The sequence below is a fragment of the Haemaphysalis longicornis genome, unplaced genomic scaffold, assembly GCF_048455015.1.
Source record: "Haemaphysalis longicornis isolate Haplotype H1 unplaced genomic scaffold, Haemaphysalis longicornis Haplotype H1 scaffold_9, whole genome shotgun sequence".
Lineage (NCBI taxonomy): Eukaryota > Metazoa > Arthropoda > Arachnida > Ixodida > Ixodidae > Haemaphysalis > Haemaphysalis longicornis.
Genome location: NW_027526460.1, coordinates 128,259,561 through 128,282,896, shown reverse-complemented (window position 1 = coordinate 128,282,896; position 23,336 = coordinate 128,259,561). Strand labels below are relative to the sequence as shown.

The following is a 23,336-nucleotide window of genomic DNA, read 5'->3' as shown; positions in this document are numbered from 1 at the left end:
GAAAACTTTTCAAACAGTAAAATCGAGCTGACTAGTGGGCTCTGCCCTCAGTCCGGGACAAGAGAGTAAGAGCAATTTTCTTCAATTCATAGAACGCCATCCCGAGTGGACAAGAATTTGTTCTTTACGCCTGGAACGGTTGGAAAACAACAAAGAGCTGCTTGGAAATATTCATCGCTTTCTATTCTTGTAATATATGTACATAGACTATCTATTGCGTTCGTTAGCGAGTATGTCAAGCCTTCAACACCGTAACCATGTCACAATTGTTCGGGTTGAGAGTCAGTTCTTTATGATAACGATGGTTACGATAGAAATTCGGAGCACAAAAGCCCTTTTGAGTACTCTGGACAATCTTGACAACGTTGTCTGGAGTGCCATTGCGGTGGCGTAGCACAAACCTTCTCATTGTATTTGCATGTGAATAAACAACGCACGTTCCGGATATGCACCTTCTTGCACTGAGCCATAACGAAAGCCAATTTGTGAAGGAAATGTATGTCGTATACAGCCTGAAGAAAATATCCACATGGTCTTTGTGAGCCTCCCAACCCCAAACCTACTAATAAGACATTTGTGACAGTGCAGAAAAATTAATGCGTTAAGCACAAAAAAAAAAAACATTGACAACAAAAGAAATAGAAGGCAGCCGCTTTATTTCCTGCTGTGTGATGGGCGTGTATATGGGCCCGCTGCTCTGTACGTACCATTAGACTGTTGAGTTTTCCCCAAGAGCACCTCAAAAATGCTGTAGGGAAGCCTACGCATTTTGAATACTTATTGAAGAGCTCTGAGCGCTGAACCTCGCAAATAAGCTAGAAAGGACGAGTTACACACAATCTTCTAACCGATGCTCTGAAGAAAGTTGTTCTCGCTCTCCTCGTGCGTTGCAAACTTGTGGGCGATGCAGCTTGAAATTATTTAGATGTGTCAGAAGCTGGCAAAAATAAGTGAATTACTGGAAATATGAATATTAATGCACGAAAGCCTCAAAGCGGGTGGTTTCTAGCACAGGCACTGTTGCCCCTCACAAGCGGAGTGTAGCAGACGACAGCGGCACGAGTCCCTAAGCCCATAGAGTTTCTCACTAACTAATATTGAGAAACTCTATGCCTAAGCTGACGTCAGAGCCAGGGGGCGCCACTCAAACATCTCACCGCCAATAGACACACCTATGATATGACCACCTGCAGACAGCTGCTAACTTGAAGATTCTCCCCTTGCACTCATGCTAGGGGCGCATCTAGCTGTCATCTCATCCTGTTCGACAGCACGGGGACATCTAAACCTTGGAATGGCGAGCACGTTCGCAATAACATAAAATGGCGAGTGTCTGACTGAACAGTAAAACTATTTTATCTTTTGCTTTTGACAACAAGCAGGCAGATTGCAACAGCAGCTGGTGACGACGCATGCAGCCCAGTGCAGGGCGGTGTGCGACAAAGCTGCAATTAGGGGCAAAGTTTGCGCATTGGCAGCACCCAAAGTTCACTTCCAAGTAAAGCAAAACCTCGTTACAAGAGACACTGTTACAAGGGACACTTGGTTATAAGATATGTTAGAATGAAACCAGTTTGGTTGGTTTTCCTATGTTCACAATGTTAGCAATAAAGCAAAAAATAAAATAGTTTTACTGCTCAGTCAGACACTCACCATTTTATGTTATTGCGAACGTGCTCGCCATTCCAAGGTTTAGATGTCCCCGTGCTGTCGAACAGGATGAGATGACAGCTAGATGCGCCCCTAGCATAAGTGCAAGGGGAGATTCTTACAAGAGACAAATTTTCTAGGTTCCCTGAGTGTTTCTTGTAACGACGTTTTACGCAACCGCCGCAACTTGGGGACCAGGAAATTGTGGTGAGTGATTCAGAGCATTAGTCCTTTAGGGAGTCTGCGGGAGTGTGCCATGTAGTCAATGACAGCTGAATTAATAAGCCCCTACCACAATGCAACTGGCATTGATCATCATCTCACAACACAATTGCCTGACATCTTGCAGCACCGCTTGGAAGCAGTTTCAGCGCAACACTGGTTTTGTTGCAGGATGGCGCAGGGAAAGCGTATCAACGCAGCGTGGAGCAAATAATGCAGTGCTCCCACCCCTGATGTCACCAAAGTTAACCAAAATAGTGACAGAACAACAAGGTTGGCACAACGCACTGTAAAGTGTACAGTAACAACTGCTTTTTATTAAGGAACATGACGCACACAAAAATAAATGATGTATGTGACAAAAGATAGGGCAAATTTCACAACTCAAAAAGGGCGGAAAAAACTGAAGCTCTATGTACTGCACAAGGTATCGGAGAGACTTATACTGTACGTTGACAAGGCAATCAAAAGGCACTAGTGCAATCGTTTTCCTTATTGAGAAAAATGGCTTTGCGTATCTTACAGGTGACTCTCACCCAGCGCAAAACAAAAACTGTGATGCACTAGAATTCTGCAGTCACGTTGCACGATACACAACCAAGTATTGGGGCACTGCTACGTGTCTGTGAGCACACATTTTCAAACTCCCTTTGCCACCTGTTTACATGACGTCTGGATTTAGGAACATAAGCTCAAATACATGACAACCGCCTCTGATGATTACCCTCGGAGACCGTTATACACACTAAACCAGATGAAAGGAAGAGGACAGAGAAGAGATGACGCGTGATGACAGGGAAGATAGGCATAAAACTTTTATGCATGTACAACCTGGAGCAACAATATATAGAGGAAGCAAAACAGCCCATCATGGCGGGCACTGGTGAGCGACCAGATAATGTCACAATAAAAACCGACACAGACTACTACAAAGCTTAGTAGCTACGATGAAGAATGAGAGGGTAATGCACCTGATGGCCGAAATGATAGCGGCCACAGTTCATTCTGGGGATTTGCAGGAGAATGCTAATCCTGGCGGCCATGCAGTTTCCCCTCCTGCAATAGATGCCGCTAGCTTAAACTAGGCTGAGAGCTTGTGACATTATCGCGCTAGCAAGCATTGCTTCCCCTCCTGTCTTGTTCTTGCTCCATGATGTATGACCACAAGCATAGTGCAAATGCCCTACACATCACTGCATAATGAAAGCCTCCCCCAAAGCCTGCTGCCCAAGTTGGTCCTAAACAAGCAGAATCCTTGCCTCCAGATTTTGTATCTCAGTGTTGTGCCTCTGTTGGCTTCTCCTCCCAACTCTCAGTAGCTGCAATGTTGCTTTGTCAATGGGGCCAGTCGGCTCTTCAATTGACGTTGTGTGAGATACTAAACACCTTTCTTTTCATGGCCCTCTATGCTCATCAAAGAGTACATATTTTCAAGGCACTCTGTACCAGGCCATGTTTCTTTTCAACAAGTGAAAACTGGCAGCAAGCACCGATTGTTTCTTTCTCTTCTCAAAAGGAAATGTAAGCTGCTTACCATATTTTAGCGGTACTTTCTGAAATTCCCACCAGTGAATGGCATTTTCTTCATTTGATTTCTTTTTTCTGTAGTTTGCACCCACACAGACAATAGCACTTTTCTACTGTTTCTAGTACAGTACTACTACATTGACTAAACTGAGAGGCCGTTTCATAGTTAGGCCAAGTGACATCACTTCAGACTTCCCCACGTTTACCTTCAAAACCCATCGTTAAGTTTTCTGTGTGCATAAAGCGCAATGTACAGCAAATCCTCATTGAAACATGATGACGCTGAAACATGGTGGCGGAATCAAGCAGCTGGAGTGGAAACTGCTTGCGTTTTGATTGACGAGGGAATTGCATGTGTACTTTCCCTCCATTCGTAGTCCGTGCTGTTACTGTTCAGCTAGTACAATTGAACCTTGTTTTAACGAACACTGATATAGTGAATTATCGGCTATAGCAAACTAAATACAAGCTTTGGTTGGTCACGCTTCATTTCAATGACACTTATTCTTTTATAACGATTGTGAACTGTGAGAGCCACGTGCACGATCGGACATAACGAAGAAATATTTGACCAGTAGGCTGAGAAGCTACTCGGAAAAACTCCCAGCATTCGAAACTGCAGAAGTAGAAAAGGCCCCTTTGTTCGTAGACAACGTAGTAAACTTCTTCGTTCTCAGTGCTGTAAATAGCCACCAGACAGATTACATCCTTCCTCGAAAAAATAGGAACGCAGGCCTGTTTTTTCAAATGAACTTTGCCCTGGTTTCATTTCCCATTTCATGTTCTGGTTCACTGAGCTTGAAATGTCACAAAGAGAAAGATAAGGGTTACTTTGTTCATAGTAGGTTCGAAGATTAAGATAATGCATTTTTGTATCAAGGATTACTGCGGGAGCCAGGTTACCGATTGATTCGAACCGATTTTGGATATCGAATATCGGATATAACAAACTAAATTACTGTCCCAATGCAACTTCGTTATAACGAGGATCGACTGTAGTAGACACGTTCAGCCCTGCCATTGCATGCCTCTTTACAACTGATCACACAATGACATAATCACGGGGTGTTTTATCTCAGCTAATATCACAGGTAATTATCAGTCACAGTTTTGAAGAGGCAGTGAAGTGTGCTTCTTTGGTGTCTTTTCAACACAAATAACACAAAGCCGCCACTCATAAGCCAGTCCAGCTGCCTCATCAGGTTTGCCAAAGCCACCACGAAACAGACGGACCGACATTTGCCTGCTCAGATAAAACTGCAGTCCTTCCATGTTTCATCAAGCTAATGAACTCAGAAGGGTGCCGAATTGCAGATACTAACAGTCGTGTTTGGTCTACTGACCTCGTTTGGAACATACTTCCGCAAAAAATGGTTTGAAAATGTCGAGTATTACCCAAGTTAGCGTTCACCGAAATGCCAATTGTAAGGCCCGGGGCTTTCGCTCTTTTCTTGCACGTCAAAGCGTTGTGGATGCTACAAGCTCACAAGCTTAGAGCGAGACCACCCTAGCAACTCGTGTCAAGGCCCTTGTTATGCCAAGATACGTGCAGTTACTGGATCCACATGACAGCATGTAATGTTTCTTTTTTTTTTTTTTTTAAACAAAGGACGCGCATACTCTGCCCTTCTGTTGCGCGCATTGACATTTCTTATTGTGTCCACTGACCTCATAGCTGCAATAGATTAGGATATGGTAATCCGAAGTTCGGGCACACGATAGGGGGCCCAAACATAACAAGCTCTGCCCACAATGAGTTTTGAAAGATTTTCGCCAGCAATTTGCAGCCCGCTTGGTTTTCTTGCACGCTGCGCCCCGATCAACATGCTCATAAAGTAGTATTGCCAAACTGCTAAAGTTGCAATTCAACATGCATTTTCCATTCATTTTTGCAGCACCATTTTCGTAGGTATTTTAACAGGTATTTTCAGCACAACCCGTCTGAGTGGGGATAAATGTTAGCCAATTTTATTCTCCCTTTCAACATGAAACTGTTTTATGCCGGGGTAGACCAACCTCACCAACGTCGTATCCGTCACGGAAATGAAACCACCAGAAAAAATTTCATTGGCACGGCACCACTACGTTTCGAGCCTGCGACCACTCTGGCCAAAACAGGAGGTGTGAAACGCACTACCGACTGAGCCATGAAGTCACGGCCGCGTAGCTGTACGAAAGCACCTTACGTCCTTCCCTCTAACTTGTCCATTCAGATGGTGCTGCCGTCTAGGAGAGGTTAAGCGGTATTGCGTCATGACGCTAATGAGTGCCGATAGTTGGCGCCTCCGGCTCGAACTCCAGCACGTGTAATCTGCTGACTAACGTTGATATGTCTAACGGTGCCATACAGACAACATAATCAGCGATGTGAAAGTTCATGTCGATGCACAATAAACATTCAAATGCTCCTGCGAAGGCACATTTCACTTTCGTGTTTTACCGATTCCTATGAGAGAAGGATCAACCATAATTTTTCTCCTACCGTACTCCCCAATGCTGCTTTTAGGTACAAATGACATCATAAAACAAGCAAGGCCAAGCTCGTGGCAGACACTCTTGCCGCCTGAGTTTTGTTCTTTCATGCGGGTGGTACAACTGCAAGCCCATGCTTCTTTTTCACACGACCTTGGAAACAACTTGAGGAAATGTGCTGTTTAAAAGGTAGAAGTTAGTTGCCTAAACCACGTCCTAGAGCCTACCAGTTATAACCTACCACTGCACGGTTGTCAGCCACTGAGCAACCGTTGTGTTCGGAGCACACACAACAACACGACACCACCAGCGTCCCTAAAAAGTGTCTCCATAGAGCGCTTGCTGTAAAAAGAGATGGGCATTTTGCATCACTCCTTGTTTCATGCAGACGGGTGACTTTGTCAACAATCTTCATATCGCTTGCTAGATTCAGATGCTTTTTGTGTTTGTTTTTGTACTGGTCCCCTTGTGCATAGCACTTGCGCTAAGGTGATAGTTTTGCGTTAACAAACTTTATGGCTGGTGTCTAGCGCCTGCCCTGGGCCATCTCTTCTCCGGGTTTAACATGTATCACAGTTACGATAAACGACTAGTGCACCTAGTTAGAGTCGTTGACAAATGAAACGCAGACATGAAAATGTGAACCAGAACACGCCAAATTGAAAAGTACTGTTTGCGGAGGTCCAATAATGGCACACCATTGGTATATTTGGAAAGCCACATTTCTGAACTTTGTTACTGTGACTAAGCCAAGCATAAATTCGACTTTCGTGGAAAGAATTACAGGGGTCCTGAAATGCCTTCCGCCGATGCATGGATGTACATGTAACCAAATAAAGCAATGTATTAGCAATCTCCTCCTGCAAGAATTTTGTTAAAGCGATGAGTATTAGCTGAGAAATCGTAAATCAAAAACCGCACATTATCGTCGCGCCGTATTTCCTCCTCCTTTCAACTGTTTCTTCGCTGTTGGCCTCCCCTCCCATGATGCTCCGCTCCTCAGCGGTGACGAACTTCCGCTATTGCGCTCCCACAGACTGCCGTCTGCTACGGGCCAGCTCTTTCGGCTTTTTCATCTTTGTTGACCCCATGGACACTACTCTAAAGGCTGGAAAAGTGAACGAAGGACCTGGCCGCATGTGTGCGGCCTGGCCTTGCCCTTTCGCGGGGTACGTAGCTGCCGTTGGTATCGGCGGCGAATTCGCAGCCGCGCGGGGAGAATCGTGCGCTCGTTCCCTTTGGTGCACCGCGCACTGTTTATCCAAAAAGCGCGGTCTCAGATGTGACCCCGCTGGTGCCGGGTGTTATTTTGCGGCGGTTGTAATTCCTACTACCGGCGGCATGTGAAAAAGGACATTTTAAACCGACACAGAACCCGTGCACAAAACGCGCCGGATTGGATCGCTTTATCAGCGGCGATGAACGGGAAGGCGCAGAGCAAACCAACGCCGCACTCGATCAGCGAGAACCCGTGTTCTGACAAGCTGCACCCATGTGTTGCATTCAACACTGACGGGAAAGCGTATGTTTGCACTTGTTTGGATAGTCGTAAAATGTCCAAACACTCCGGCACTCCGATAGCAGATGAGCCGGCGAGACATTTCTGAAAACATTTGACAGATGGCGCCGTATGCATTAGTGTGTCGCTACGCAAAACTGATTAGACGCTCTACCGCTCTACTAAAACTCCCCTCGCAGTGTTTACGTAGCGGGATGCAAAAATTTAGCGTTTAGCGTATGCAAAGACCACAAACGCTGTACTAAAACTCTATTAGCAGCAAAATAGCGTGCGTATGTGAGGCCGCTTGCGTTTACAAAGCTGCACGCCGAGCGCGTACGTTTCAAACCTAGTGACATCGTTTAAATACACTGGCAAGCACAGTGTAACGTAGTCAGATATCAACCGTATGCTCAGGCGATAAGCAAGAGCTTGTTTTATGTGATTGCGCATAAAGGCCCGTTCGCACTTGCGACGAAAGCGAGTGAAAGCGGCAGGAATTCCGTCGCTTTGTCGCGCGACGATCGTTTTTGTCGAATGGTCGTGACAAATTTTCGTCGCGCGACAGAATTTCCGTCGCATTCGCTCGCTTTCGTCGCAAGCGGGAATGGAAAGTTCTGCCGGTGCCGTCTGCGCAGCAGCTCGGAGGTAACCGCGCGATCTGCTCGGGCCGAACGAACGCGCATGCTCCCGCACGGCAGCGCCCCAAGCTGCAGCCGGCCGCGTACATCGCTCCCGGCGCCCGCCTGGAGCCCGCCCTCGGCACACTAGCCAGTATATTTTAGGCACTATAATGGAGGACATATTTTTTGCTTCCGATTAACCTAGTTCTTTGCCCCTGTGTTTTTAAATACGTGAAGTGGTTAGCACGTCGTCCTCACGCAGCTCTGTATCGTCGTAGCATCGCTGATTGTCCGAACGAAGCTTGCAGCTAAGCCAATGCAGTGACCGAAGCTGTGTGTGTGTGTGCATCGCCTCCTGTGTGTTGTGGATGCGTTCGTTTCGCGATGAAATGCGACATTGTACTTCTGCGGGTGGATAGTGCTTCCCATGGTCTGGATTATCTTTCTCGAACGACGTACGACTCAACCTCGCATAGGGTATATGTAGTGTGCCTGGCTAAAAGCCTTCTCGCTTGCGCGCCAGAGTTGTGACTTGCTGTTCGTCCACGTAAACCGGGTGTGAGGTGAGTGCCGAATTTACGACGGGCAGGAGGAGGCAACCCATCGTCTGTCAATCGCGGTTCAGACTTGCAACGCATGTTGTGACGTTGCGTTCGTTCGAAACGCATCTCTGGATTGTTTTGAAGTTGAATAAAATGTACGCGTCAAACCCTGGCATTCGGCTCAGGGCGTTCTCTGCGATTGCACCAAAGAAGTGCCACGGGGCTTTCTTTATGGTACGTACTCATGTAACATAAAATCCATGTCATGCTATGGCCGTGTTGCATTCAATACAAACGGTTAAGCGTTTGTTTACACTTGTTTCGTTTGTCGTAAAATGTCCAACACTCCGGCACTCCGCTGGCAGATCAGCAGGCGAGCCGATGCTGAGCAGACGACTCATCTCTTTGCCGGAAGTGCGTGAAAAAGCCGCCCAATAGCAGGATGTCTAGCTCATGACGAACATATGGGAATCGATGATGTAGACATGTGAAGATGGCGGCGTCCAAAAACACGAAGGGAAGGGTGAGAAAAAAGCGACAAACTTTGCAACAAAAGTGTGAGCTTTCCGCTGCGCGTAAAAGAGTAATACTTGGCACAGATGATGTTGACGACCCTATCTAACGATTGCGCTAGTTCATTTAGTGTGCTCAAAATGCCTTTCAGGGCCCCTTTAAGGGCATTTCTGTAGTCTGGTTTGTATTTTCGTGACTGCGTTTCATTTGTTCACGACTGTACAACGACAAATATTTACACAAGCTGCCCTTGACCCTGCAATCTCCTTGCCTATCAACCCTTGGTTTGTACTCAAGGTGATATCAAGGCACCTTCGATGTTCTTCTCGAGCTCTGCCACAACTGCGGGACACGGTCAGCAGAGCCCCAGCTCCTTCCTGATGGCGTTCCTAAGAACCGATGAGACAGGCACTGGGCTCCCATCTTCATTGGTGTCTGAAAACACGAGGAAACGGGGGATGTGGTGAGGAACCATTTGTGGAAGAGTATTACAGTAGAACCCCGTTGACACGTTCTCGGTTCATACGATTTCCCAGTTACTACGCTCTCAATTGTGAACACAAAAATTCCCCATAGCACATTTCTTACTGGATAGTACGTTTTCCTGGATTGCACATTTTTCCTTCATGTTTTTTTTTAACTCACAACAAGGTTCTACTGTACATAGTTTTTGTACCATACCATAGTTACAAAAGACACTTCTCTCGTACTGCAGTTCCAAAATATACCGAGCTACCGTTACATCCCCCCCCCCGCCCCCCAATGCTCTTCATTTTCATCTGTTTAAATTCCCTGCTCTATTGCACTGGCTGCCCTTTCTCCTTTGCTCAGGTTCACAACTTCACAGAAAGTGTTTGAATAGTCTTTTTTCCACCACTGCTTGTCCAAGCTTTCCAAGTGGAAAAACCTCAGCTCCCCATGCAGTGGAACTCAACAGTGTTGATATTTTACTTTGTGCCCCTCCAAATTCAAATTATGCCGACCCGCACCTCCCAGTACTGCTTCGTTCTTAGCTTTGCCAAAGCACCCAATGCCAACTGGCCTCTCGTTCTTTGGTTCGCTCTGAGGCCTGACAGGCTATCGACATTTCGGGCAAGCGCAGGAGAAAGAAACCTTCCGTACCCTGATACTGGAGCAGGAGAAAGCGTGAGCGGCAGGCTGCGTTGGCCTCCATGAGCTCGCGTATCTTGTCGCAGAAGTTGGTCATCTGCTCCCGCTGCTGCTCGGACGTCAGCTCGCCGCACTCCCGCATGTCGTTCAGCGTCAGCAGCGGAGTTGCCCCTTCAGCCACCACGTAGTACTGCGATACGGCCAAACGAATCCTCAAGGACTGCAACTCAGGGCAGTCTGCTCAACACAGCCAATGAGTTAAAAAAGGCGGCCTTCCAACAAGATGGGGACTCAAGTAAAAAAAAAGGAAAGATAGCTAATAGCTTTATTTGAGTGATGCGCTCCTATCTTCTGCAATATCTTCCTGCACTGCATCTCAGCCCTGCCAATGATAAGCTTGATGATGCCTGACAAGTCCACCAAGGAACTTCCCCATCTTATGACAAGGTGACAACCTTTGGGCTGTGCTCTGCTTGAATGTGCTTCGGGGCCCCATCATAGGGTCCAAGGAATCACTTAACAAATGCAGGGTGCCTCACAAAGAACTGCAAATCCTTCCCAAGCTGCATTCTGCATTTATGTTTTGGTTCATGTATTAACCCTTTCCAGTCCTTAGTCAAAATACACCTGACGTCATGACTCGGCCGTAGTGGCTCTTGGTGGGGCAGGGATGCACATTTTGGAGACAGCAAGTGAACTTGTTTTTACCTCCACTCGCATTTTTAGCTTATTTACCATGCTGTTTCTTTTGGCCTCAGCACCGTGCCATGCTACTTCAATTCCAACAATCACTTGGCAGAATGTCGACAAAGAACGTGCTCACAAAGTTGCACCCAAACTTTTTCCCTCCCCTTTTCCAATTACCACTGTTCAAGCTTCACCATACTAACGCACCTTACCAGCCCATGCTAGTCTGCAGCAGAGTTTTGAATGGTCCCATGTGTTTCGATCAGAAGCCAGCAACCATTTCAAGAAGACATTTTGTACAAGACGTCTTAGATCAAACTAAGAAGTCCATGAAGACAAAATACAAGTTTATTTATTTGGAAGATTTCGTGTGCTATAGTGCCCCAGCACTTGTCCGGAACTAAACAATGCTTTATTTACTGCGGAATTAATCAATTTAGGATAAAATTTTGGTTCTCGCGCCAAAACATGTGTTTGAACGACGTTTGCAATGACATCATAAGAACAGGTTTTCCAGCTAAACTTGGTGTGCAGCGGAGACTTGCTTACTGTGAGCCAACCTAGATGGCACCACCACACCGCAGCAAGCTGTTTTGTGCCTTTGGTTTGCTTGTGACCGTATTTAAACCTGGGTTGTTTTTGTCATGGAGAAAATAATCGTTTCGTGAAACATAGTGCACACTCTACAAATATGGTCACGTAAGACACCGTCGCTTGCGTCAATCGGCCAGTGTCGTCTGAGACAACCCCAAAGCCCCGCAGTCCTGTGCATCTAAATGAAGCATAGTGCACTCAGTACCAACAGCAGTACGCATCGGTACTTCTATCTTTACGTGTGCTTTTGTAACTTCCACAGTTTGTGCCCCCAGTCTTACTGATATAAAAAGAATGTGCCCTAAATTTTAGCACAAATAGCTCGTTCGGCAAACTTATAAGCCCTCCCTAATTTGCGTTTCCTTTTTCTGGCCTCCGCCAACCGCAGAGCTGGCTGGTATGATATCATAGGTCCAGTTGCGGGAAATGTGCTAATGGGTCACATGGCCATTCCCGTTGCTCCTAATTGTACAGCTTATTTGAGTGAAGTTTACGTTAAAAGTGGTGTCAGCATCATTCTAACGAGGCAATCTTTTGAATGAACCAAACTTGCATTTTGTCCTCATGGCTCCTTTAAGGAATGCAATAATCGGTGGGAATGCAATAATCGAAGCAGTTTTTTGATGCAATGCTTGGAACTAATTTGACGGCTCATTAAACTTTGGTGGCACCATTGGCAAGGGAACTATTTTGAGTGCCCATTTCAAACACCGTAGTTTAATGAGCTGTAAAACTAGGCCCAAGTGATGCATCAAAAAACTGCTTCGATTATGGCACTCGCCAGGGTGCACAGTATTGGAAAATGCAAATATTACAGTTTTATGACCAACACTGTTTTGTCTACTGTTGCTCCAAAAATGGCTAATTATCTCTGATTATCTTGGGAACTAATTGACCAACTGAAAAAACAGTGGCATAAAAAAAGCAGCACTTACCAGTTTCACAGAGCTTAGTTGAAAATGAAAAGAAGTTGTCTTAAGACCAGTTGTCTTAAGACCCTTAAGGGGGGACATGGGTCTTGAAACAATTTCGCTTACTTTTTAAGCAAACTTAACGAAACTTGCCAGTCTTGTTGCTTTTTTTCTGCTGATTTGAAATATGCAATTATTTTTTCCGTCAGCCAATTAGTTCTCAAGATAATTAGAGGTAATCCGCCATGTTTTCCCGTAACAATAGAAAAACAAGTATTCATCAAAAAACTATAATCTGCATATGTCAGATACTAGAAACACTGTTGATTGCAACATAGCAAGCAGTTTTTTGATTAATTGCTTGTATGAGATTTTACAGCTAACTGAACTTGAGCACTTGAAATAGTGCCACCAGTCACCCAGAAATAAAGCAAATTTAAAATTTGCTCGAAAGAAATTTTAAAAATCTGTTTGCTACATTTCAAACACCACCCCATTGGCTTTGTCCTAAAAAAAGAATTATAGCTCTATCTGCCCGCAGTGCTGAGATATTGCTTCGGCAAGCTTGCAAGAAGTCAGAAATTCAGCTTTTGAGAAAATGAGCAAAAACACAAAACGTCAAATTTAATTAGAAACACCAGGAAATATTTACATGCTTACACTAGCAAGTGCCTAGTATCCACCAGGAACATAGTCCTTTTGACCTTTGTCAACTCTGTGGCGCTTTCCCAGGGCCTGCTTCACATTTTCAGCCGACACATGCTTTCGAGCAGATGCGGTCATCCTCCGCTTGTCCTTCTCTGCCAGGCGTTTCGAGTTTTGCCGGCCAGGGGTCAGGCTGAGCTCTTTGAGGATGCCTGTTGCAGCTCTTGTATAGCCAGCATTGAACTTCATGACTGCCTCACCGACAGCAGCCTCAACAGTAAACAGTGAAGCGTGCCGCTCCTTTGGTGCAAGCGCCCAGATCATGGCGTGCAAGCTTTCATTGTTATTCTGCGTCTTGCCACGCTGGCACCGCTCCAGCAGCTTCCTATCCGATAAGCGCTCGTAGACAGGCAGCAACGCTTCACACACATGGGCGGGCAAGCTGTAGCGGTGCTTTGGCGGCGGCTGTCCTTTGGCCTCGGCTGCATTTTGCCGGCACCACGAGTCAGGGCCTGTTGGACAAAGGCTGTGGTTGGGTGCATCATCACGTGAAGTGACATGTAAGTAGGTCGCCATAACAGCCCTGTGCGTTGCATCTACATCCCCCTTGTGGGACTTCAAGGCCCACCCATAATACGATGTCAACTTGTTGACCAAATCTCCAGTGAGTCTTCCCTTGCCCCCAAGGCCATGCCCCTTGTGCTGGGAAAGCAGCTTTCGCAGGTTTGTCCCCATGCGCTTCTGGACGTGATTAACGCAGTCCTCCTTCAGGATGTCCATGTAGCCGTACACCTTTTCTTCCTGCAAAGCGAGGTAGGAACGACTGTCTCCGTCTGACAACACGGTTGTATAGCGGAGGTTGTGTTTGGAGAGAGACCTTCGGAAAAGGATAAGTGCGGCCTCAACTTCCATTTCACCAGCTTTCTTGCTGGTGTTTTTTTGACATTGGTGGTTTTCCACCCACGTTTGGTACGAAGGGTCGTTCTCCTTAGGCTTCTGCTCACAGGCTGCACAGAAATTGCTCAAGACAACATAGTCCAATACAAACCCTGTAAAAAGCTCAATCACCGTTCCGACGCCGATGTGGGAAGAATGTCCGCGAGTCATCCAAGACCCATCGTAGGAAACGGCGATGTTGCCAGGTATGTTTGTACCGAGCTCGCGATAGAGCTCTCGAACGGAACTCGCGCACTCGGTCATCAACTCCTCGGAAGCAGAGGCCACTGCAGGCGTCAGTTTTTTTTTCACATAGTTTTGCCACGTCTTCGTGTGCAGACCCCGGTGCGATATATTCATGGCAGAAAAAATGTCGTTGAGCGCCGTTTGACGATTGCCGGTGCTTTGCATTGCACGCGCTGCGAGAATGTTGACGCTGAATGGGTTTATGTTTTGGTCCCCGGCCACACGCGGCGAACTCCACGCTGACGAAATGTCACCACAGTTGACGCACGTAATCAAAAGCTTCACAGCCAGACCGTACTCCCGATCGCATTTGCTGATATTCACATCACCGCTGCAAGTTTTACACTTCACGCACCTCAACAAGTCATTCACACAGTCTAAGCTGATGACGACGAAGCTCACGTTGTCAGGCGAGTCGGCCGCGGCACCGTCACCGGCAGCAGCCAGGCGATCTTGTTTTCGCGTCGTTGCTGAAATTGACGCCAGCTCTTGTAGCTTGGCTTCGGCATTTCTCGCATTTTCGTGCAACTCTGCTGGCTGCAGGATTTTCGTATCAATGCGAACGCGGCCACTTCCACTCGCACTTTCACAGGCTGGTGGAGCCGTTAGGCCTACACCAGCCGGCTCGGCGGCGGCGATGCTTGGCACTGATGACCGGCCGTCCTCGACGCTCGCTGCTGGTGCTGCCCGACGCTTCGTGGTGTTAGCGATAAGGCTTTTTTTTCTTTTCTTTCCGAATCTGTGCACTGAGTGGAACTTTCCCGCTCGAGACGCCGACGCACGCCGCTCCATCGTCGATCACAGAATTCAGTAATGGCGCCGACGGGGGCCAGAAAAGCGCGCACAACGCAGCCAGAGCAGACGCCACAAGCCGACTTCGGCCAATCATGCTCTGAGAAACGGTCACGTGCACTAAACAACCAATCGTAGCATGCGTTTTTACTCTTTTTTGATGGTTGTTTTCTCCGCAACCAATGAACGCACAGAAGCCACAGTGGCGGGAATTTGAAGGCGAAAAACTGCTCTTTCAAACGATACCAAAATGGCCGCGAGTGCAGCTGTGGACGTGGAGTTACGAATTTCTAAAAAACTGGTTTTTGGTGTCCGGAGCTGCGCGAATTCCGCACGCGCACGGGCTAGGAATTTAGTATTACAGCTAAAATATTGATCGGAGAGATATGAAAGTCAGTACACCTGTAAAAAAATACCTGTAGTTTCTGAAAATGCTGTTTACAAAAAATTGCTTTTTTGGCGATTTTTCGGCTCCAAAGACCCGTGTCCCCCCTTAAGTCAGTCGGTACCTATCCTACACAGGCAAAATCACCACTCAAAGCAGGGTGAAGAGGAGGCACCAACGCAGGGACTGACTTTTACGACATTCTAAATGCACCAAAAGTGGGTACAAGGTGTCGGAAAACGTTCCTCATCACAATGGAAAAGGAGGGCAGTGCTCACGGGACTCTCGCCACTGCCGTTGCGTATCTTGTAGACGGTGTTGGTGTAGGAGCGCTTGCGGGTGCCCGCCCGGGAGACGACCAGGTCGTCCATGGGGTTGGCCACCTCGATGTCGTCGTCGCCCCCCGACCCCAGCTCGGGCTCAATGTAGCACGACGCGGGCATCAGGATCACCAGCTTGTGCACCGCCAGCTTCACCTCGTTGTCCTGCTCGTACTGGATCATCCGGTCGCGCAGCGCTGCACGCGGAGACGGCAGTGTCAGCAGCGATAGAAGCAGAACATTTAGGTACTCCTGCAGCACAGGGCAACAGTGCTTTCGTGCACTGCCAACAGATCACTCAAGACGGCGGTGGTAATGGTCACAGTATGTGCTAGAGTTTCCTACTATAGACGAGTCCACTTATAATGATACCGTTTATAACAATATATCGGATGTAATGATAAGTAACTATGGCACCATACACTTTCGCAAGCTTGCTATTGTAAAATAAACCGATTATTACAATGCTCCGGTGTCTTGATATCTGATATAATGACTGAATCTGGTTACAGTGGGCCCCAAAAATGTGAGCTGCCACCGGCTCTCCACACGGACGGCATGCGCCACGCATCCCTTCCACCCTTCAGAAAATGAGTCGACCGCGGCGCTTACGAGGATGCGAGAAAAGGGGTAGAGCATCTTTCCTTGCGAACCCCCCTCCTGGTGCTGTCGCTTTGGCACCGTCCCCATGCCTGTTTGTGAGCTTGCACATTCGCTTGTTGCATCTCGTGCACACCGCCTTGAATCTGACTGAGTGCCTCTGCCTCCGTTTTTTCTGCGGAAGGGACGTCAGGGCTTATGCTTTGGAAACATCCTTGTGCCTCACTGAAGAGGTGATCATTGCGCGGATACGTGCTGCGGACAGCGATGACAGTGACGACTCTGATGACACAGTTGTGCAGACTACTCGGGTAGCGTCTTCGCAGGAGGCCCAACACATGATAGTCCTTTAGGGACTTCATTTTCGCCAAGGACATTTTGCTCAGCTAGGTGAAGCACCCATAGATGTTCTTGAAAAAGATGTTCGCCAACTTCGCGTGCAGCAAGCTGACTGACTATGGCTTCTTTTCTGCGAATAGGTACGTAGTGGTACGACCTTGCTTGCATGCAAATAAAATGTTTTTTGAGCTCTGTTTCGTCCCTTAATTTCTCAACCCGCCTATAACAATAATAAAGTTCATGAGGATGGCTTGGTTATGTTATGGCTTATGTTAAGACTACAATTTCCTTTGCATTTGGATATTGTTGTGAGTGGACTAGACTGTAATATATACTAGAGGGTAATCTGGAGCCAGTGTCTAGGCGAGCTGCACTTCAGCAATAAGGCCGCCATGTATTGGGTACGAAAGTTCAACTGGCGCCAGCTGGAAGTTCCACTTGTCATTGGCATGGCTCATGAACAGGCTGAAAAGTTGTCTGTGGCTGCAAAACTATATTATTCAAAAATTTTGAAGTTGTCTAATTTTTAGAGAAACAGAGCCCCCAGAGATTCATTTGTCAGGAATTATTTGAAAGGGTCACATAAGAAGAAGAAGAGAAAAAAATGTCACCCCTTTTCGTTGATTTTGCCTTCAAGAGTGCAAAGAAAATATCCAGGCCAAGTAGCCGAGGAACGTGGCTAGCTGCATGGTGTAGCCAGCAAGAGCACCTGATTGCATTTACAGATTTTTCTCTACTAAATATTGGTATGAAACTCTATGGTATGCGCAGCATACAACGTATGCAGGGGCTCCCTTAGCAGAGTGTATGGTATGCATTCAATACAAATTGCCCAGTTCATAGCTATTCCACTAGAGGGCAGCATGCACCTTCGTGGCTGCTTTGTTTTTATTGGCTGGACGAGAAAAAAAAAAAGAGTGCCGAGTTTTCCAGCAGGGTTGACTGCAACACTGCACTGCCACTATACTGCAATTATACACTGCAATTATACTGCACAACAATTGAGCTTTAACAAAGATACTTTACAGGTAATGACGCCACATTTCTCGTTTAATATTAAAGGAGCCATGAAGAGAAAATGCAAGTTGGTTTTATTCGAAAGATTTCGTGTTTTATAGTGCCCCCAGAGCTTGTCCGGATACAAACGGTGCTTTATTCGCTGAGAAATTAAACAATTTAGGTTAAAATTTTGATTTTCCCGCTCAATCGTGCGTTTTCGTGGTCCCAAGTGACATCACTGAAACCGACCGCTCTGCAGCCTAGAGTACCTTCATTCACGCATCCGCCGTACAGGGTAGGGACACGTATACGCTGGCGCCGCCATTTTCAGTTGCTCGCTCGCCACCGAAGCAAGTCATTGTGTCAAAACCGCGCTAAAATTATCGCCGCAACGCGGTTTACTGAAAAAGTTTGAATCATATTGTCTGTTTCGCGTTGCTAGGTCTCGTGGGAAACGAAAAGAATAACGCGCTGAGCCCGTTGACCCAATTGCGGCGGCACGGGACCGTTCAAAGGTTGTCTCCACCCTGTACAGTGGTGTTGGTTTGTTCTCACGTTTCTTTACGTTCCGTAACCTAGATGGCGCCACCATACCGTGGCAAGCGTTTGGTTTGTTTTTGCCCGCATTTAAACCTGGCTTGTTTTTGTTCTGGGAGAAAATATTCGTTCCCTGAAACAGTGCTCGCTCGACAAATGGGGTCACGTAAGACACCGTTGCTTGCGTCAATCGGCCAGTGTCGTCTGAGACAACCCCAAGCCCCGTAGTGCTGTGCAGCGAAACCAAAGCATGCTGTGCGCAGTACGAACAGCAGAACGCATCAGTACTTCTATGTTTACATGTGCTTTCGTAACTTCCACTGTTTGTCCCATCATTCTTATTGCTTTGTAAAGAATGTGCCCTAAATTTAAGCGCAAATCGCTGGTTCGTCTAGTTTGTAAGTTCTACCTAATTTGCGTCTGCTTCTGCCAGCCTCCGCCAATCGCAGAGCTTAGCTCATGTGACGACATAGGTTCTGTTGCGGGAAATGAGCTGGTGGGTCGCATGACCATTCCCGTTTTTCCTAATTATGTAGCTTATTTGAGCGAAGTTTACGTTAAAAGTGGTGTCAGTATGATTCTAACGAGACAATCTTTTGAATGAACCGAACTTGTGTTTTCTCTTCATGGCTCCTTTAAAGAGCAGGCTATGAGAGATACTTGAGAAAGGCATCTTTGGTAAACTTGGCCCTCTACGTTTTATCGTGTGCTGCATTTTGACACTCAGCGTTAGTGAACAAAAGGCTGCATTAGTAAAGAAAATTGCTGATTCCCTCCTTATATGAACAAGCTCGTTTATTTTCCTGCTCGCAAATCCCCCGGACAAAGTCACCCTATTGTTTTTTTTGCTTTTTTGAAACTCGTGGAGGGGCACAGAGTCTAGGCAAACTGAATAGACCACTGATATGGGGAAAAAAGGCCACAAAGTCCGACAGCCCAATTTGTGATGGATCTTATTCCAATATGCACGTGCGCAACCATGCAACATTACTGGAGGATGGAAGTTGAAAATCAGGTAGATCCCCATGAGAAGCCAAGCAACGAAGCATAGCAAAAATAAGCCGACACCAACAAAGCAAAACAAGAATCCAGACAGCAGAACGAACGCCTTCGTTCATCCAGTGACTTTAGCAAGTGCCACCCAACCCAAAGCCATCATTGTTACTGCCAATCTTACCGCGTTTAACTTCGTTTCACTAATGAAGTTGAGGGTGGACCCAGGCAAACTTAGTCTGTTATAGGCCTGGCTTTGTTCCAACGAGTGTTCCTGCATGACACCAATAACCACTAAAGGGAGTTACGACTGCACCTTCATATCTCCAACTTTGTTGTAGCCAGTTTCTGCCTTTCGCTCTCTCCCTCTTTCCAATGAAGACTAACTGCAATTCACCATGTGAGCTGAAGCGTAATGGGTGTTTCTGACGCGCCCTGTCGATGACGTAAAGTGGTCTAGGAAAAAATATACTAAAGAAAGAAACCCCTGTTGTGCTGGCTGGCAAACTGCAAAGGCAAAGTGCAGCGAACTCACTGTGCCTGAGTGGCCGGTAGTAGGTGCAGAAACTACTGTACGCCATGCCCACTCCAGGCATCGGCCCACTCCTGGTGGCCGTGGCCCAGCCAAGGTAGGTGCGGTTCTGCGTTACACAAGCACCGAGACATGCCACGAACGCTCCTCTCGCGCACATTGAAAAAAAGCATGTCTCAAAGCATGTCGCTTCGTTAAAGGGAAAGATAAAATTAGGTGACAGTGTGACATTTGCTACGTAAGGCTGCGAAATTAAGTTTTCTCGCAATGCATCACACGGTGTTGCCTGCACTGCTACCAAGACTCTCTCGCACAGTGTTTTTGCGCCGCTTCAGCTTGCTTTCTTTTCACTGGAGTTGCTCTTGAGCAGTCAGGGGCAGTTTTCTCGGATTTCACCACGCTATCTCCTCCTCTCTGAGAGCTGGATTTGTCGTATGCAGTAGGTTAGACAAAGAAGCAGTACTGAACGAAACAGCTTGGTTTGCGAGGTTCCAGCAGTAACCAAAGACTCGGTAGAAAAGGGTGCTGAAGGGAATAAAGCGAGGGAAAGATGCAGGTGACGACAGAAGAAAAAATATGAATCTATACCTTAGGATGGTGGTGATGCCGTGCAGAACAGCTAGTAAAATTATTCTCAGAACACTTTAGGACCTTAAAGGTACCACTGAGCTGTAAAAATGCCAATACTTTCAATCACAACAAAGCTGATGCCAAAGAGCTTAATTGAGAATTACACACACTTGCGAACCTGCTACTATCTGTTGCACACGGGTAGCTTATAAAGACAATAGTCGACACCATAAGTGACATCCTAGATTTCAAGCGGCTGAGGGAACAGGCTGAATTTAGTAAAGGCTGGCCACAGTAGATCCCGTTCATGCCATTAAAATTGTAATGAACACAATAGGCGTCATTATAGGGCCTTTATAGATTACGAAAAAGCCTGTGGCTACACAGAAATCCCCGCAGTGATGGAATCAGTGAAAGAACTGGGAGTAGAGAGAAAAAGAGAGCGAAAGATTCAAGGAATATTGAAGAGGTTAGCCCCACAAACGATGGGGCTTGCCGCTTCAGATGGGGGTGAACATAGTGAGGCAACAAAAGAAAGGAAAGGGGAAAACGCACGTAGAAACAATGAACAAGGAGAATAAAACAGGATAAATATGGAGCGCAGAAAAAATTTCCAGTATCAGGAGAAAGGACCTGAGAATCTCAAGGTTATTGTAGTAGAACCACGACCAATCCCGAGTCAGTTAAAAAAAAATTCTAAAGAGCCTTTTGTCCCTCGCACCTCGTAAGTGTGATGCTGCCCCAGTCCAAGAAAGTGACCCAGTCCTCAAGAGTTTCCTCACAGCAGTCGCACAAGAGTTCTTTTCGCTGTTTCAAGGAGGGCCCCCGGAGGACATATACAAGGAACGGACGAAAAAAGTGGGAAGTTCCTTATTGAAAAGGACCTCGGACAAGTGGCCCGCACATCACCGAAATTTCACCAAAAAGGAGGCTTGACTGGGAGACGTCAGGGATCCGAGTAGACTTAGGACGGCTCCACGAGCTATCGAAAGAAGAACGACTAGAGGAATGCTTAGAAGTAGGGAAGGAGAGCGCGTCTCGGATTTGGGAACAAACTTCGGTGCAAGGCAGCCCAGCTCAAACTAAGAGCGGGAAGCGGAGCAAAGCCACGCATGTAATGCGGAGATCAGATGATTGGTGGACCACCGAGGTAACGGAACAGCTATGGAGAGATGGGACCAGGAGCAGGAGAAAACTGCTAACCTGATGGGGGGACATGGTAAGGAAATTTGGAAGCAGAGAATGTATTTGGACACCCCCAGGATAGGAGGAGCGGAGAGTCAAAGGGAGACGCGTTTGTCCCGAAGCGGGCATAAAACAGGCTGATAATGGCGATGCAGCAGATGCATTGGCACCCCGTGGTGCCGTAACCACATTGTCCTCAATTGTGTGCTATGCCTGCAGCGTTCTCTAGCTCTGCACCAACCAAATGCCCATTCGCAAGCACGTGTCCCTTTTAACGTTATTTCGCTCGAGCTTTTCGGAATACGGAATGGGGTGCCCAATTGAGCTTAAACGGGGGCTTTGTGTGCCTAATCTACTCCAGAACTACCCCCCATTGTCGCCCCCTTTGAAGTAGTTTTCTACTTTTCCTTGACGCCACCAAAACTACCGCTGTCAGCAGGGATGCTCACTGTCCAGACAAGGTACGCGGCATCTTGCTGTTGCCTGCAAGCAGTCAGGAATATCCACGATTGCTGAGTAGTCTTAATCTGAGCATTGACTTAACTGTGACTGTTTGACTACCCACTAAAGAACAGCCGAACATTTGGCCACCCCCAAAAATAACCCCGGGTAGTTTCGATGCGCTGTTCGCTGTTGCCTTGGCATCACAACGCGACCGTCCAAATGAAGCGCTGTGCCCAGGGCCGACGTGGGAGCGACGAAGGTGTCACCCCCCCTGCCCCCCTCTCTTCCCACTCACAGCAGAGGGATCGGTCGTGTAGACGGCTGCAGGGGTCCACGAGCACGTGGAGGTAGCTCAGCGCAAAGGCCCACGCGAGGTTCTCCCCCACCTGGGTCGGCCCCCAGCGGCTGCGGTGATACAGCAGCTCCATCTCGGGCGCCTCCTACGGGGGGACAGCCGGCACGGTGGGGGCTCATCACTCGTCCCGATGACTTCTCGAGCACTCCCCGACGTGCAATCCCCCACTGCCTCTAATCAGATCCCCCCCGTCCTTGACTGCTTGCCCAACCCGTGCAGAGACAACCCTGTCCAGAGCTGGTGTGGCTGGCTGTTCTGTGCAGATTCAAGCAGGATGCCAGTGGTGAGCCCAGCCAATGCATGCTTCCACAACCTGGTAAGCGGGGTCGCTTGTAAACCTGTTTTATTGTTATTCTGACAAGGTTCGCTGCCGGAAAGGGCCATGTTCAAAAGCATCGCACCAATCGCAGGGTGGCTGCACTGAGTCCCTCAATTGGAAATATTCGTTTCATATAAAACCATTGGAAATAAAGAAACGAGAGGGAGATGAAGAATACCACAGTGCAAGCTTTGCAAACTGATTCATGCCCTGCGGCAGGGGGCTGGCCTAGAAGTGAGGAGAAAGAGGGGGCAGCGAGAGAGGTAAGCAGCAACTGCAGATCAATGGCCCATAAACTAAAAAGTCGTTCCACTCAACGCGAAAGCTGTCGGAAGTGCAGAGCAGTGATTCGCCATAATGGGCTGTACTGCCGTTATCCCCTTACTTGGTACCACCCAATGCAATTCAAATTTCTCACCTTCGCAGTGCTCGCAAGACCCCTGGCTGAAAATTCGCCAGCGGGAGTTCTGTTCTTTCTGTGCTTGCTTTTCCTCCCGCACGTGCCGGCGTTGCAGTGCCACTTTTTTTCTATTACTATCATTAAAACCAACCCAACGAGCGTTCGTAACTAAATGAACGCGGGCGCTGCCAGTTAATTACGTATATTTTGCCTCAAATGTAGCTGCAGTTTTCTTTGCACTAAACAACAGGAACAGGACAAGCACTAGCGGTTCACGAGTTTCGAAGGGTTATGACTATATAAACCACTTGGCTTTCGAAGCCTCTGGGTTACGCCGCGACGACAGCTGCGATGACGGAACGCCGTGGGGCTCTACTTGGGTCCAGCGAG

General features: G+C 47.4%; 2 protein-coding genes across 4 annotated transcripts in view; both read right to left on the bottom strand.

Moving 5' to 3' along the window:
• Positions 1 to 2,169: 2,169 nt before the first annotated feature.
• LOC144152901 (stimulator of interferon genes protein-like) overlaps positions 2,170 to 23,336 on the bottom strand; it is a 37,211-nt gene continuing 16,044 nt past the window's right edge. For 2 of the 3 annotated variants that reach the window (XM_077684451.1, XM_077684450.1), the window contains exons 5-8: positions 22,168 to 22,312; positions 15,632 to 15,870; positions 10,170 to 10,347; positions 2,170 to 9,482 (exon numbers count right to left, since the gene is read on the bottom strand). In XM_077684451.1, the coding sequence (XP_077540577.1) occupies positions 9,403 to 9,482; positions 10,170 to 10,347; positions 15,632 to 15,870; positions 22,168 to 22,312 (642 nt within the window). In that variant the 3' untranslated portion in view covers positions 2,170 to 9,402. Of the gene's footprint in view, positions 9,483 to 10,169; positions 10,348 to 15,631; positions 15,871 to 19,676; positions 19,783 to 22,167; positions 22,313 to 23,336 lie in introns of all 3 variants that reach the window. The other variant, XM_077684452.1, reaches the window with a different exon arrangement.
• Positions 12,973 to 14,480, bottom strand: LOC144151368 (uncharacterized). Its single transcript, XM_077682399.1, has one exon. The coding sequence runs from the start codon at positions 14,339 to 14,341 to the stop codon at positions 13,022 to 13,024; it is 1,320 nt and encodes a 439-aa protein (XP_077538525.1). The 5' UTR covers positions 14,342 to 14,480; the 3' UTR covers positions 12,973 to 13,021.

Bases quoted from the DNA above. Each gene is read 5' to 3' on its own strand.
- LOC144151368 (XM_077682399.1), bottom strand. From the start codon at position 14,341: ATGCAAAGCACCGGCAATCGTCAAACGGCGCTCAACGACATTTTTTCT.